This window comes from Bombina bombina, chromosome 5 (assembly GCF_027579735.1).
Source record: "Bombina bombina isolate aBomBom1 chromosome 5, aBomBom1.pri, whole genome shotgun sequence".
NCBI lineage: Eukaryota > Metazoa > Chordata > Amphibia > Anura > Bombinatoridae > Bombina > Bombina bombina.
The window spans coordinates 1,081,995,848-1,082,012,103 of NC_069503.1; the positions used below are offsets into that span (position 1 = coordinate 1,081,995,848).

General features: G+C 42.7%; 1 protein-coding gene across 2 annotated transcripts in view; it reads left to right on the forward strand.

Moving 5' to 3' along the window:
* Positions 1–16,256, forward strand: part of EFR3A (EFR3 homolog A) — a 619,646-nt gene that overhangs the window by 372,826 nt on the left and 230,564 nt on the right. For both annotated transcript variants that reach the window (XM_053715365.1, XM_053715366.1), the window contains one exon: positions 10,391–10,555. In XM_053715365.1, coding sequence (XP_053571340.1) covers positions 10,391–10,555 — 165 coding nt within the window. The remainder of the gene's footprint in view (positions 1–10,390; positions 10,556–16,256) is intronic.

Here is a 16,256-nt window from a genome sequence, read left to right on the forward strand (position 1 = left end):
AAGCCAGCCCCCAAGTCCGCATGAAGGTGCAGCCCTCATTCCAGCTCAGCTGGTAGGGGCAGATTAAGATTTTTCAAGGATATTTGGACAAATTCTGTCCAAAATCATTGGATTCCGAGTATTGTCTCTCAAGGGTACCGAATAGGATTCAGAGGAAGACCTCCTGTGAGAAGATATTTTCTCTCACGCATCCCAGCAAATCCAGTAAAGGCTCAGGATTTCCTGGAGTTTTCAGGGGTAATCATGCCAGTTTCGTTTCAGGAACAGGGTCTGGGGTTTTATTAAAATCTATTTGTTGTTCCAAAGAAAGAACATTCATTCAGTCCAGTTCTGGATCTAAAAATTTTGAATCGTTATGTAAGAGTGCCAACTTTCAAAATGGTGACTATAAGGACTATTCTGCCTTTTGTTCAGCAAGGGCATTATATGTCCACAATAGACTTAAAGGATGCATATCTTTATATTCCGATTCATCCAGATCATTATCAGTTTCTGAGATTCTCTTTCCTAGACAAGCATTACCAATTTGTCGCTCTTCCTTTTGGCCTAGCGACAGCTCCAAGAATCTTTTCAAAGGTTCTCGGTGCTCTACTTTCTGTAATCAGAGAGCGGGTTTTTTCGGTGTCTCCTTATTTGGACGATATCTTGGTAGTAGCTCAGTCTTTACATTCTGCCGAATCTCAAACAAATCAACTAGTGTTGTTTCTCCGAAAACATGGTTGGAGGATCAATTTACCAAAAAGTTATTTGATTCCTCAGAAAAGGGTCACCTTTTTATGTTTCCAGATAGATTCAGTGTCCATGACTCTGTCTCTAACAGACAAGAGACGTTTAAAATTGGTTTCAGCCTGTTGGAACCTTCAGTCTCAGTCATTCCCTTCAGTAGCTATGTGCATGAAAGTTTTAGGTCTCATGACTTCTGCATCGGACGCAATCCTCTTTGCTCGTTTTCATATGAGACCTCTCCAGCTTTTTATGCTGAACCAATGGTGCAGGGATTATACAAGGATATCACAATTAATATTCTTAAATCCCAATGTTCGACTATATCTGACTTGGTGGTTAGATCACCATCGTATAGTTCTAGGGGCCTCTTTTGTTCGTCCAACCTGGACTGTGATCACAACAGATGCAAGTCTTTCAGGTTGGGGAGCTGTTTGGGGATCTCTGACAGCACAAGGGGTTTGGAAATCTCAAGAGGCGAGATTACCAATCAATATTTTGGAACTCCGTGCGATTTTCAGGGCTCTTCAGATTTGGCCTCTTTTGAAGAGAGAACCGTTCATTTGTTTTCAGACAGACAATATCACAACTGTGGCATATGTCAATCATCAGGGTGGGACTCAGTCCCCAAGCTATGAAAGAAGTATCTCAGATACTTGCTTGGGTAGAATCCAGCTCCTGTCTAATTTCTGCAGTTCATATCCCAGGTATAGACAATTGGGAAGCGGATTATCTCAGCCGTCAGACTTTACATCCGGGAGAGTGGTCCCTCCATCCAGATGTGTTTTCTCAGGTTGTTCAGATGTGGGGTCTTTCAGAAATAGATCTGATGGCTTGTCATCTAAACAATAAACTTCCCAGGTACCTGTCCAGGTCCAGGAATCCTCAGGCGGAAGCAGTGGATGCATTGACACTTCCTTGGTGTTATCAACCTGCTTATATTTTCCCGCCTGTAGTTCTTCTGCCAAGAGTGATCTCAAAGATCATCATGGAGCAATCATTTGTGTTGTTGGTGGCTCCAGCATGGCCTCACAGGTGTTGGTATGCAGATCTTGTTCGGATGTCCAGTTGTCAATCTTGGCCACTTCCATTAAGGCCAGACCTTCTATCTCAAGGTCCGTTTTTCCATCAGGATCTCAAATCATTAAATTTGAAGGTATGGAAATTGAACGTTTAGTGCTTAGTCATAAAGGTTTCTCTGATTCTGTGATTAATACTATGTTGCAGGCTTGTAAATCTGTTTCTAGAAAGATTTATTATCGAGTTTGGAAGACTTACATTTCATGGTGTTCCTCTCATAAATTCTCTTGGCATTCTTTTAGAATTCCTAGAATTTTACAGTTTCTTCAGGAAGGTTTGGATAAGGGTTTGTCTGCAAGTTCCTTGAAGGGACAAATCTCTGCTCTTTCTGTTTCATTTCACAGAAAGATTGCTAAGCTTCCTGATATTCACTGTTTTGTTCAGGCTTTGGTTCGTATCAAGCCTGACTTTAAATCAATCTCTCCTCCTTGGAGTCTTAATTTGGTTTTGAAGGCTTTACGGGCCTCCATTTGAGCCTATGCGTTCTTTGGACATTAAACTACTTTCTTGGAAAGTGTTGTTTCTTTTGGCCATCTCTTCTGCTAGAAGAGTTTCTGAATTATCTGCTCTCTCTTGTGAATCTCCTTTTCTGATTTTTTATCAGGATAAGGCAGTTTTGAGGACTTCATTTAAATTCTTACCTAAGATTGTGAATTCTAACAACATTAATAGAGAAATTGTTGTCCCTTCCTTGTGTCCTAATCCTAAGAATTCTTTAGAGAGATCTTTACATTCTTTGGATGTGGTGAGAGCTCTGCAATATTATGTTGAAACTACTAAAGATTTCAGGAAGACTTCTAGTCTATTTGTTATCTTTTCTGGTCCTAGGAAAGGTCAAAAGGCTTCTGCCGTTTCTTTGGCATCGTGCTTAAAGCTTTTGATTCATCACGCTTATTTGGAGTCTGGTCAAGCCCCGCCTCAGAGAATAACAGCTCATTCTACTATTATGGTGGTTAGGATTTTTTTGTATAAAGCCAAATTATTTCCAAATTCCTTTGTTGATGCTTTTCACTCCTTTCTTTTTCACCCCACTACTTGGCTATAAGTTAAACTGAATTGTGGGTGTGGTGAGGGGTGTATTTATAGGCATTTTGAGGTTTGGGAAACTTTGCCCCTCCTGGTAGGATTGTATATCCCATACGTCACTAGCTCATGGACTCTTGCCAATATGAAAGAAATTAATTTATCAGGCAAGTTCTTACATAAATTATGTTTTTCTTTAGAGTTGGTTTCTTTCCTTTGTGGGAGGTCTTGGATGTCCTCCTCTTTTCCTCTGGTGTTCGGTGCTGGGAGGGGATGCTCCTTGGTGTCCGATATTCGGAGGGCTGTGAGCCCTTGGAAGGTTTGCAGTTTAATCCAGCTACAGCTATTGCACTTTAAGGGTGTAACCAGCTACAGCTAATTGCACTTTGACTGGGTGTTCGCAAGCTTTGAAACTCCTTTCGGTGTTTGGGTTAACAACGGTGAGTCAGCTTGCTACCTGGAAGCTGGTCATTGGGATTTCCTGTTCAGACTGTAGGTGTTCTTTTTGGAGAACTCTTTACTAGCTTCTGGGATACTTATCCTATTTCTGCTGTCTTTGCTGCCTAGCTTGCAGGTCTAGACCTAATATGAGGCAACGGGGAACTCATGGTTTTCCTGGAGTACCTTTGGGTATGGTACTGGGCTTCTGGTTTTCTCCCGTGTCTATTTTTTTATGGTGTCGAGTAATCAGGCTGTGGTGCCTCTCGAAGGCGCCGCCTTTTGTACCCACCCGTTGTTTGCATTCAGTGTCCTCTAGCTTGGGTATTCTTTTCCCAAAATTAATGAATGCAGCTGGGGACTCTTCCCTTTTAAGCAGAAAAACATAAATTATGCTTACCTGATAATTTCATTTTCTTTTAAAGGGAAGAGTCCACAGCTCCCGCCCGTGTTTTTATCTATGAGGCGGCTGTAATTTTTTGTTCTTCTGTCACCTTTTTACACCCTGATATTTCTCCTACTGTTCCTTGTTCCATCGGCAGAATGACTAGGGGAAGAGGGAAGTGGGGGGGAGGTATTTAAGCCTTTGGCTGGGGTGTCTTTGCCTCCTCCTGGTGGCCAGGTTCTGTATTTCCCAAAAGTAATGAATGCAGCTGTGGACTCTTCCCTTCAGAAGAAAATGAAATTATCAGGTAAGCATAATTTTATGTGTTTTAATTATTATTATTTTTTATTATTTTTTATATTTGACTGTTATCTTTGCAGGAAGGTTCACTATTTCTCCATCCATTATCAATTATTTTCACCCTTTCATTATTCTATATAGCAATATTATTTTTTGTTTGAATTGGGTCTAATTAATCACTTTTTCTGAGTACATATACTCCACTTTTTGATATTTGGTGGCGCCCCCTAGAGTTGAGGCAAGTCTTGTTATCAACATTTGAGCAAATAAATAAGGCAGCTACTTGGTCATCCTTGCATATTTTCACTGAATTCTAAAATTTTGGTAAGAAAGTACTGTGGGTCACTGTGCCTGATCATAAACATACCTGCCTTATGGGTACTGCCCCCGCCCTTGTTATTTTATACCGTTGGCAGCAGGACTTGTTTGTACTTTATTTGTTGTACATTCCTACTTTATTTTTTATTTTTTTCCTTCTCTATTTGGCCATATGTATGACTGAGACATTTTTGGAGAGTGAGAGGGATTCAAGTTCTGGTATATTTGGGTGTTTTGCCTTCTCCTACTGGACTGCAGTGTAATCCCACATGGGATATCTTGTGGACTCTTACCATCATGAAAGATATTAATTTCTCCTACATTGGTGTGTCCGGTCCACGGCTTCATCCTTACTTGTGGGATATTCTCTTCCCCTACAGGAAGTGGCAAAGAGAACACACAGCAGAGCTGTCCATATAGCTCCCCTTAGGCTCCGCCCCTCCCACTCATTCTCTTTGCCGCTCTAACAAGTAGCACCTCCATGGAGGTGGTGAAGAGTATGTGGTGTTTAGTTGTAGTTTTTATTTCTTCTATCAAGAGTTTGTTATTTTAAAATAGTGCTGGCTTGTACTATTTACTCTGCAGCAGAAAGTGATGAAGATTTCTGCTAAGAGGAATATGATTTTAGCACCAATATCTAAAATCCAATGCTGTTCCCACGCAGGACTGTTGAAACCAGAGAACATCAGTTGGGGGGAACAGTTTGCAGGCTTATCTGCTTCAGGTATGATCAGTCATTTTTCTAACAAGACCATTAATGCTAGAAGACTGTCAGCAAATCCCTCTGGGATAGGTAAGCCATTTTTCTTACACTCAGTATAAACAGATGGCTTATATTAAGGGCTCTATGCTGGTTGACACTAATTGTGGGCTTAATCGATTGCTTTTTAGCACATTTTTGGCTATAAATAAGGTGTTTTTTTCAAACTTAAAACACTTTTGGGGTTTAATTTGCGCCTGGCACTTGGTTAGACACCTATTCTAGTCAGAAAGGCCCCTCCACTCTGGAAGGAAGAGGAAGGAAGCCTCATTTTCATGCAGCAATTACTCAGCATTTTTTGACTAGGCAGTGCATGCAGCTTCTAGTGGGGAGCCCAGAGGCTCAGAAAGGGACCCCAGACAGGTTTATTTGCTAGCAAATTCATCCCTAAGGAAGGTAAAGGCTACAGTGGAAGCTGTAGCTGGGGATTGTACTGTGTTAACCGGTTAATAACCGTTATTAGCTCCGGTTTGGGCACTGAGGGGTTAATTGGTCTGAAAATTTGTGTGCAATCTTTTCAAAGCATTAAGACACTGTGGTGAAAATTTCATTAAAATCGGATGTGTATTTAATGTTTTTTTGATGTTTCAGTAATAAAGTGTGCACGTTTATTATTTAAAGAGACAGTAACGTTTTTGTAAAAAATAATTTTGTTGCATTGAAGTTCTGTTAAGGTTGGTCAAACATGTCTGATCCTTCAGATAGCTTATGTTCTATATGTTCAAAGTCCAAGGTGGTTCCCCCATTAAATTTATGTGTGAAGTGTGCCATTGCGTCCAAGCAGCTTAAGGACCATGCAATCTCACTTAAAGATATAGCCCAAGATGATTTTTTAGCTGAAGGTAGTGGAGATAGCTCGCTATCCTCTCCTTCTGTGTCAATACCAGCTATTCCCGCGCCAGCGTTGCCCAGTACATCTAGCGCACCAATGATGATTACCATGCAACAGTTAGCGACAGTAATGGATAACTCTCTTTCAGAATTTTTATCCAAACTGCCAGCCTTTACTAGGAAGCGTGATTGCTCAGTTTTAAATACAGAGAATGAGCAAGCAGATGCAGAGGATAATTTATCTGTAGTGCCCTCACATCAATCTGATTTGGCGGTGAGGGAGGGCCTGTCTGAGGGAGAAATTTCTGACACAGGAAAAGTTTCTCAGCAGGCAGAGCCTGATAACATAGCGTTTAAATTTAAGCTAGAACACCTCCGCGCCCTACTTAAGGAGGTCCTAGCTACTCTTGATAATTGTGAACCTTTGGTGGTTCCAGAAAAATTGTGTAAAATGGACAAATTCTTAGTGATCCCAGTACACACTGAGGCGTTTCCGATACCCAAGAGGGTGGTGGATATAGTGACTAGGGAATGGGAGAGACCAGGTGTACCGTTTGTTCCCCCCCCCCCCCTATATTTAAGAAAATGTTCCCCATTGTTGACCCCAGAAAGGACGCGTGGCAGACGGTCCCTAAGGTAGAGGGAGCAGTTTCAACGCTAGCTAAACGCACGACTATACCAATAGAAGATAGTTGCGCTTTCAAGATCCTATGGATAAAAAATTAAAAGGTTTGCTTAAGAAAATTTTTGTTCAACAAGGTTTTCTTCTTCAACCAATTTCTTGCATTATTCCTGTAACCACGGCAGCGTCTTTTTGGTTTGAGGAATTAGAAAACTCGCTTCAGAAGGAGACTTCTTATGATGAAGTCATGGACAGAATTCACGCTCTGAAGTTGGCTAATGCCTTCATTACAGATGCCGCTTTTCAGTTAGCTAAATTGGCAGCAAAAAATTCAAGTTTTGCAATCATGGCGCGCAGAGCGCTTTGGCTAAAATCTTGGTCGGCGGATGTGTCGTCCAAAACAAAATTGCTTAACATTCCTTTCAAGGGTAAGACCCTATTCGGGCCAGAATTGAAAGAAATTATTTCGGATATCACGGGGGGAAAGGGCCATGCCCTCCCACAAGATAGGCCTTTCAAGAATAAAAACAAGTCTAATTTTCGTTCCTTTCGCAATTTCAGGAACGTACCAGCTGCTACCTCTTCAGCCACTAAGCAGGAGGGTAACGCATCCCAGCCCAAACCAGCATGGAAACCATTGCAAGGCTGGAATAAAGGTAAACAGGCCAAGAAGCCTGCTGCTGCTACCAAGACAGCATGAAAGATTAGCCCCCGGTCCGGGACCGGATCTAGTAGGGGGCAGACTTTCTCTCTTTGCTCAGGCCTGGGCAAGAGATGTTCCGGACCCCTGGGCACTAGAAATTGTCTCTCAGGGGTACCTTCTAGAATTCAAAGACTCTCCCCCAAGGGGAAGGTTCCACATGTCTCGCTTATCTTTAGACCAGATAAAGAGACAGGCATTCTTACATTGCGTAGAAGACCTTTTAATGATGGGAGTGATACACCCAGTTCCGATACAAGAACAAGGGAGAGGGTTTTACTCAAACCTGTTTGTAGTTCCCAAAAAGGAAGGAACTTTCAGGCCAATTCTGGACTTAAAAATCCTAAATATGTTCCTCAGAGTTCCATCATTCAAAATGGAAACCATTCGGACAAGCATTACCAGTTTGTGGCTCTTCCCTTCGGATTGGCCACTGCTCCCAGAATTTTCACAAAGGTGCTAGGGTCCCTTCTAGCGGTACTAAGGCCAAGGGGCATTGCAGTAGCACCTTACCTAGACGACATTTTAATACTAGGGTCGTCTTTTCACAAGGCAAAGGCTCATACGGACATTGTTCTAGCCTTTCTAAGGTCTCACGGGTGGAAGGTGAACATAGAAAAGAATTCTCTGTCCCCGTTCACAAGGGTTCCCTTCCTGGGAACAATTATAGACTCGGTAGAAATGAAAAATTTTCTGACGGAGGTCAGGAAGTTAAAGCTTTTGAACACCTGCCGAGTTCTTCACTCCATTCCCGAACCCTCCATAGCCCAGTGCATGGAGGTAATAGGACTAATGGTTGCGGCAATGGACTTGGTTCCTTTTGCTCGAATTCATTTAAGACCATTGCAACTGTGCATGCTCAAACAATGGAACGGGGATTATGCAGATTTGTCTCCCCAAATACAAATGGACCAGAAAACCAGAGACTCACTCCTCTGGTGGTTGACTCAGGATCACCTGTCTCAGGGAACGAGTTTCCGCAGACCGAAGTGGATCATTGTCACGACCGACGCCAGCTTCTTAGGCTGGGGTGCGGTCTGGGAGTCCCTGAAAGCTCAGGGTCTATGGTCTCGGGAAGAATCTCTTCTCCCGATAAACATTTTGGAATTGAGAGCGATATTCAATGCGCTCCAGGCGTGGCCTCATCTAGCGGAGGCCAAATTCAACAGATTTCAGTCGGACAACATGACGACTGTAGCGTACATCAATCATCAAGGGGGAACAAGGAGTTCCCTGGCGATGAGGGAGGTATCCAAGATCATATAATGGGCGGAGGATCACTCCTGCCATCTATCAGCAATTCACATCCCAGGTGTGGACAACTGGGAAGCGGATTATCTGAGTCGTCATACTTTCCATCCGGGGGAGTGGGAACTTCACCCGGAGGTTTTTGCCCAGTTAACTCAACTATGGGGCATTCCAGATTTGGATCTGATGGCGTCACGTCAGAACTCCAAAAGTTCCACGTTACGGGTCCAGGTCCAGGGATCCCAAGGCGACATTGGTAGATGCCTTAGTAGCGCCTTGGTCGTTCAATCTAGCTTATGTTTTTCCACCGTTTCCCCTTCTCCCCCGGCTAGTAGCCAGGATCAAACAGGAGAAGGCTTCGGTAATTCTGATAGCTCCTGCATGGCCACGCAGGACTTGGTATGCAGACCTGGTGAATATGTCATCGGTTCCACCATGGAAGCTGCCTTTGAGGCAGGACCTTCTAATTCAAGGTCCATTCGAACATCCAAACCTAGTTTCTCTGCAACTGACTGCTTGGAGATTGAACGCTTGATTCTAGCTAAGCGTGGGTTTTCGGAATCAGTTATAGATACTCTGATCCAGGCTAGAAAGCCTGTCACCAGGAAAATTTACCATAAGATATGGCGGAAATATCTTTGCTGGTGCGAATCCAAGGGTTACTCATGGAGTAAGATTAGGATTCCAAGGATACTATCTTTTCTCCAAGAAGGATTGGAGAAAGGTTTGTCAGCTAGTTCCTTAAAGGGACAGATATCTGCTCTGTCTGTTTTGTTACACAAGCGTCTGGCAGCCATGCCAGATATTCAGGCGTTTGTACAGGCTTTAGTCAGAATCAAGCCTGTCTACAGACCTGTGGCTCCTCCATGGAGTCTAAATTTAGTTCTTTCAGTTCTTCAAGGGGTTCCGTTTGAACCTCTACATTCCATAGATATTAAGTTACTATCTTGGAAAGTTTTGTTTTTAGTAGCTATTTTTTCTGCTAGAAGAGTTTCTGAATTGTCTGCTTTGCAGTGTAATTCACCCTATCTGGTGTTTCTTACAGATAAGGTCGTTTTACGTACCAAACCTGGTTTTCTTCCAAAAGTGGTTTCCAATAAGAATATCAACCAGGAAATAGTTGTTCCTTCTCTGTGTCCTAATCCAGTTTCTAACAAGGAACGTCTGTTACACAATCTTGATGTGGTTCGTGCTTTAAAGTTTTATCTAAAAGCAACTAAGGACTTCAGACAAACATTGTCCTTGTTTGTCGTCTATTCTGGCAAGAGGAGAAGTGAAAAGGCGACTGCGACCTCTCTGTCTTTCTGCCTGAAAAGCATCATCCGGTTGGCTTATGAGACTGCTGGAAGGCAGCCTCCTGAACGAATTACAGCTCACTCTACTAGAGCTGTGGCTTCCACATAGGCTTTCAAGAATGAGGCTTCTGTTGAACAGATTTGTAAGGCAGCGACTTGGTCTTCGCTGCATACATTCACTAAATTTTACAAATTCGATACTTTTGCTTCTTCAGGAGGCTATTTTTGGGAGAAAGGTTTTACAAGCAGTGGTGCCTTCCGTTTAGGTTACCTGACTTGTTCCCTCCCTTCATCCGTGTCCTAAAGCTTTGGTATTGGTTCCCACAAGTAAGGATGAAGCCATGGACCACTGCACCCTATGGTTCTCCTTTTTCTCCTAACCGTCGGTCGAATGACTGGGAGGGGCGGAGCCTAAGGGGAGCTATATGGACAGCTCTGCTGTGTGTTCTCTTTGCCACTTCCTGTAGGGGAAGAGAATATCCCACAAGTAAGGATGAAGCCGTGGACCGGACACAACATAGGAGAAAGAAATTTATCAGGTAAACATAAATTCTGTTTTCTCTGGTAAGCATAGCTTTTGTTCTTTATTTATATCACTGCTTGTAGATCATATTTATAAAAATCACACTCCAAAACATTTTAATCCATTGATATGCTCATCCTACAGGTCCTACTGTTCTGGAGGTGTTTAACACTCTTTTGAAGCACTTGACGCTTAGTGTCGAGTTTGAGCTTGGCGATAGGAGAAGTTCAGTGGACAGTGCTGTCTTTACAGCCAATGGTAAAGAAAGTGATGAAAGAATTGTCCAAAATGCCATCATTCAGACTATTGGTGAGTATGGTAATATGCTTTCTTTATCCCATTGTATGGCTAGAGTTATCTTAAATGGGTATTCAGATATGATTTTCCAATTAAATTAGTTTTTTTCCAAGCAAATTTAGGAAACATTGACCCCTTAACCTATATGTGTATGTGTATGTATGTATGTATATATAATATAAATATCTGAGATGCAGAATCGGTGCTCCAGAAAACGCTACAAAAAATGTTTGAAGTGAGAGGGAAGTATGGGAACTAGCTATCTCTTACTAAAAAGATATAATTTGTTAAGAGGGAGGCACCGCGAGGTTTATAAGTGGTATATACTACTCTCTCATTTCTTCTATAATATGGGAACTAGCTACATTACAGAAAATGGAAGTGGAGGGGCAACCTCACTTATGATCGCGGAGAGGGGGAAGGTAGGGGACACGTCTACACTACAGAAAAAAAATGATAAATTAATACACAATTAAACAAAAACATATAAACTGGGTAGTGTCAGACAGGTTTTTTAACCATTTGTCATATTATTGCAGGAGTTATGTGTAAATAATTTCAGTGAGAAACCCAAAGTTTGCGAAAAAGTTAACTTTTTTTTTTTTATGTGATCATATCTGGCGGTAAAATAGTGTCATCAAATATACCAAAATGAAGCTAGATCAATTCCTTGGGTTGTCTATTTTTTAAAAAATAATGTATGCTTACCTAATAAATTCATTCTTTTCATGGTTGTGAGACCACCTGGATGAGGCAAAGATCCCCAAACCCAAAGAGCTCTATATAACCCCTCCTGCCTTACACATACCTCAGTCTGACGCATAGCCAAGCAGAAGTTAGGTAAGAAAAAAAGCAAGAGCCAAATAAATAGGGTAGGGAAAAAGATGTGCTTAAAAAAGAAAACAAAACCCTCAAAAAAAGAATGGGTGGGGTCTCCTGAACTCTCACCACCTTGAAAGAAGTTAATTTATCAGGTAAGCATAAATTATGTTTTCTTTTATACAGGTGGTGAGAGTTCATGATCCATTACTAATGGGAAATTATACCCAAGCTGTGGAGTCTGTGAATAATAACATAAAGGGAAGGATTTAAAAACATATTTTTCACTGAGAAATTGAATCTACAACCCCAATAAAATTATTTTTCCATCTTAATGTGAGGAGAGTCCACTTCTTCATTCATTACTTGTGGGAATTAAGAACCTGGCCACCAGGAGGAGGCAAAGACACCCCAGCCAAAGGCTTAAATACCTCCCCCACTCCCCTCATCCCCCAGTCATTCTTTGCCTTTCATCACAGGAGGTTGGCAGAGAAGTGTCGGAATATTCGTAGGTGTCTCTTATGGAGGGTAGTACTCTTCAAAATGGGACTGGAGTTTTAAGTAATCCTGTCAGCCTCTCAGTGAAAGCATGGATGAATGTTAGAGTCCGGAGATGCAGGGAGAGTCTTTCTGCGAATCCATCCCAACTTAGATTAACAGCTCCATAAGCAATCAGCTTTGACAAGTTTTGCTGCCTGCTTTCTGCTCTCAAGTCCATGTCAGGAGCGATGCTACTAACCTGTCACACTTGAAAGGCCATGTTCCTGTTCCACGGCATAGATTCTGGTAAGATTGTTTCATTTTTTTATTCATGTATGATAACGCTAGAAGATAGGGTCACAGTGTGACTCCTTTTATCTATATAGAATCAATGGTTAATATCTCATGAGGGGGATTATTGAACAGGGGGGAATAATCTTATATGTTTATTTGATTTTATGCTGCTTTTATGTGTGCAATGTTATGGGCTCATAGGCTGTTATGGAATATACAGGTTTCACTTTCACTTTAAGAGCCATGCAGCTTACAAGCTTGGCATGCTTTTTTCTCATAGCAGGGATGGTCCTGCATTGTGCACCATGTGATTCTTTCCCTCTTTCCTGACCGGGTATCTATCAGAGAGGAGTCCTAACTCTCTGTACTGTCTGGGTCATGGGAGGTGGGGAGTGCCCCAGCTATTGGGATATAAAGGTGCAGTTTTTCTTAATAAAATGTTTTATTTATATAGTTCTCTGATTATTGCACTAGAGATGGAGGATTCTGTTACTTTAGAGGGCACTCCCTCTATTCCTTAAGAGTAATTCCTGTTTATATTGTGAGGAGGCCTTAGTACCGCCCCCTCAATTAGGTTCCATATGCCTTGATAATGTGATAATATCAAACATGTTTGATACCACTGAGCCGTCCACCTCTGAGGAGTTGTCGTCCAGTGAGGTGCGTACCCTACATACTTATCTCTCTACACATGCAGTTTCCTGTAGCATTGCTGATCCTCCTTCTGGAGGGGGACATTTTTTCACCAGACGTTACTGTGCAGCTCAGACGGCGGTGTCTGCTGCCTTCAATGCTTTACCTCGCCCTGCTAAGAGCAAGCAAAAGGTTACATATTGCACTCCTTCCCAGAGTACATCAGATAATTTATTGGATTTAACTGATAGGGTTATCAGAGGATGAAGTTCTTTCTGAGACTTCAGAGTATGAACATTCTGGGTCAGAGTCTGCTGCCTCTAAACCTCCGGCTGCAGAAGAACCAGACTTTAGTTTTAGTAATTTACGCTTTCTTCTAAAGGAAGTTTTTTGGCAAATTCAGTGGTTCCAGAGGCCAAATTGCGTGAGGAACCTTTGATTCCTAAATTGGATAGAGTTTGAGGACAGGGTGGTAACATTTTTAAGAATGAATGAGACTGAATCGTTCCTTTCTTCTCCCTTTAACAAATTGTTCCCGGTCCTGGACTCTCAATGGAGTTGTGAGGTTCCGTCCCTAAAAGGGATGGCGCTATCTTCACCCTTGCTACACGTATTACTATCCCGTTTGAGGATAGCTCTTTGTTTTAAGAGCCCATGGATAAAGGATGGAAACTCTGTTAAGAAAGTTGTTAAGAAAGTTTGTGTAGGGGGAAGACTGTCACTCTTTTCAGTCGCTTAGTTCTAGGACGTGCAGGATCCATGGGTCCTGGAGGGCATAGCTCAGGGTTACAAGATAGGTTTCAAGTCTCAGCCACCCAAGGGCAGTTCCTCCTCTCTCTCCTGTCTTCCTGACCAGAAAGGAGGGAAGCCTTTCTGAGGTGCGTAAGGTATCTGTCCTCTTAGGAGTTATTGTCCCGGTGCCTATTGCAGAGGTTTGGGATACTATTCAAACCTTTTCGTGGTTCCAAAGAAGGAAGGAACTTTCCATCCAATTTGGACCTTTAGTGCTTAAATACGTTTTTAAATGTCCACTTGTTAAAGAGGGAGACAATAGGTCCATCCTTCCCCTCGGAGAAGGGCAGTTCATGACCATGATAGATCTGAAAGATGCTCCCTTCACGTACCAATCCTCAAGGACCACTTCCAGCTCCTAAGGTTTGCGTTCCTGGACCAGCACTTCCAGTTTATTGATCTTCTGTTTGGTCTAGCTGGTATAGTGGTGAGCATAGCTGCCTTCCAAGTAGTTGACCTGGGTTTGATTTCCGCCTAACGCAGCATTCTCCAAGAAGGTTTTTGGAGAGTGGACCATTCGGAATCTTTTCTCTGTCTTCTTCAATCCCATGGATGGAAGATAAATCTAGAGAGAGTTCTCTTGTATCAAGTACCAGGGTATAATTCTCGGGTACTATAATAGTCTCCATAGACATGAGAATATTTCTAACAGACCACAGACGTTCCAGGCTAGCTTCAACATATCTTGACCTCCTTAAGGCCATCTGTGGCTCTGTGTATGGAGGTGATTGGTCTCATGGTGTCTAGCATGGACATAATTTCCTTTGCCAGGTTTCACCTCAGACTGTTGCAACTGTGCATACTGAAGCAGTGGAACGGCGATCATTTGGATCTGTCTCAACAGATTTCTCTGGACAACCAATCAACAGAATCGCTCTCTTGGTGTTTTTGTCCAGATTCCTTGTCCTAAGGAATGTCAGTCTCAAGACCATCCTGGGTGATTGTGACTATGGGTGCGAGTCTGTCAGGATGGGGAGCTGTTTGGGGTGCTAGGAAGGCACAGGGCCTATGGACTCAGGAGGAAAAGCTCCTTCCTGATCGCATTTGGGATCTTCGGGCAATATACAATGCTCTGAAGACTTGGCCTTTGCTGGGTTCGTCCAAGTTTCAGATTCCAATCAGACAATATATCCCCGGTGGGTTACATCAACCATCAGGGGGGAACAAGTAGCTCCCTAGCTATGAGAGAAATATCTCAGATTCTGGAGTGGGCGGAGACCCACATTTATTCGCTGTCAACGATCCACATTCCGGGTGTGGACAACTGGGAACTGGATTTCCTCAGCAGACAATACTTTAATCGGGAGGATTGGTCTCTCCATCCAGAGTGTTTGCGGAAATTTGCAATAGGAATATCTTATGACGTCTCATTACCAAGTTACCCAGATATGGGTCGAGGTACAGGAATCGTCTCTCGAAGCTAACAGATGCATTAGCGGGGCCTTGGAGGATCAATCTAATTTATCTTTTACGTCCGTTGCCACTACTTCCTAGTGTAGTGGCTCGAATCAGGCATCAGTGATACTGATTGTTCCGTCTTGGGGATCTGCTGACCAAGGTCTCTTTGTTCATCTATGTCTAGATCTCTGAGGCTGACTGTGTGGAGATTGATCTCTTAGTCCTAGCCAAGAGAGGGTTTTCTGAGAGTGTTATTTTTACTCTCATTTAAGCTTGTAACTGGTTGCTTGTCGTATCTATCATTAAGGTGTGGAGGACCTACTTATTCAGTTCTCCAGGATGAACTGGAGAAGGACTTTTCTGCAAGTCCCCTGAGGGGACAGATTTCGGCCCTGTCTGTGTTACTGCACAAGAGGTTCGCAGAGCTTCCTGATGTGCAGTCACTTGTTAAGGCTCTGCTAGGATCAAACCTGTGTTTTATTCTTGTTCTTTAGGTTTTGCACGGGTCCCGTTGAAGCCTATGCATGAAGTAGACATTAAATTGTCTTGGAAGGTTCCTTTTCTACGGGATATTGCTTCTGCGCGCAGAGTATCTGTGATTACTGCCTTGCAATGCGTCCCTCCTTATCTGGCTTTACATGCTGATAAGGCTGTTCTACGAACCAAGTTAGGTTTCTTCCTAATGTTGTGTCAATTAGCAACATCAAACAAGAGATTGTGATTCCTTTCAACGTTATTCTGTATGTGGTTTGTGCCTTGAAGTTCTATCTTCAGGCCACGTAGGAATTTAGACAAACTTATTTCTCTGTTTCTTTCTCTTTCCAGGAAGCGTGGGGGTCAGGGGGCCTCTTCGACTTCCTTATCTTTTTGGCTAAGGAGTGTCCTCCGTTTCACCTTGAGACAGCGGGACATAAGCCTCCTCTGAGGATTCCAGCTCATTAAACTAGAGCTGTGGCCTCTTCTTGGGCCTTTGAGAATGAGGCTTCTATGGAGCAGATTTGTAAGGCAGCTACTTGGTCCTCTCTACATACTTTTGCAACATTTTACAAATTTGATGTTTTTGCTTCGGCGGAAGCAGCTTTCTGGAGAAAGGTTCTGCAGGCTGTGGTGCCCTCAGTATAGGGTCCGCCTCCTTTTACCCTCCCGTTGTTTTTATTCAGTGTCCTCTAGAACTTGGGTATTTGTTCCCACAAGTAATGAATAAAGCAGTGGACTCTCCTCCCATTAAGATGAAAAACATAAATTATTCTTACCTGATAATTTCATTTCCATCTGTGGGAGGAGAGTACACTGCTCC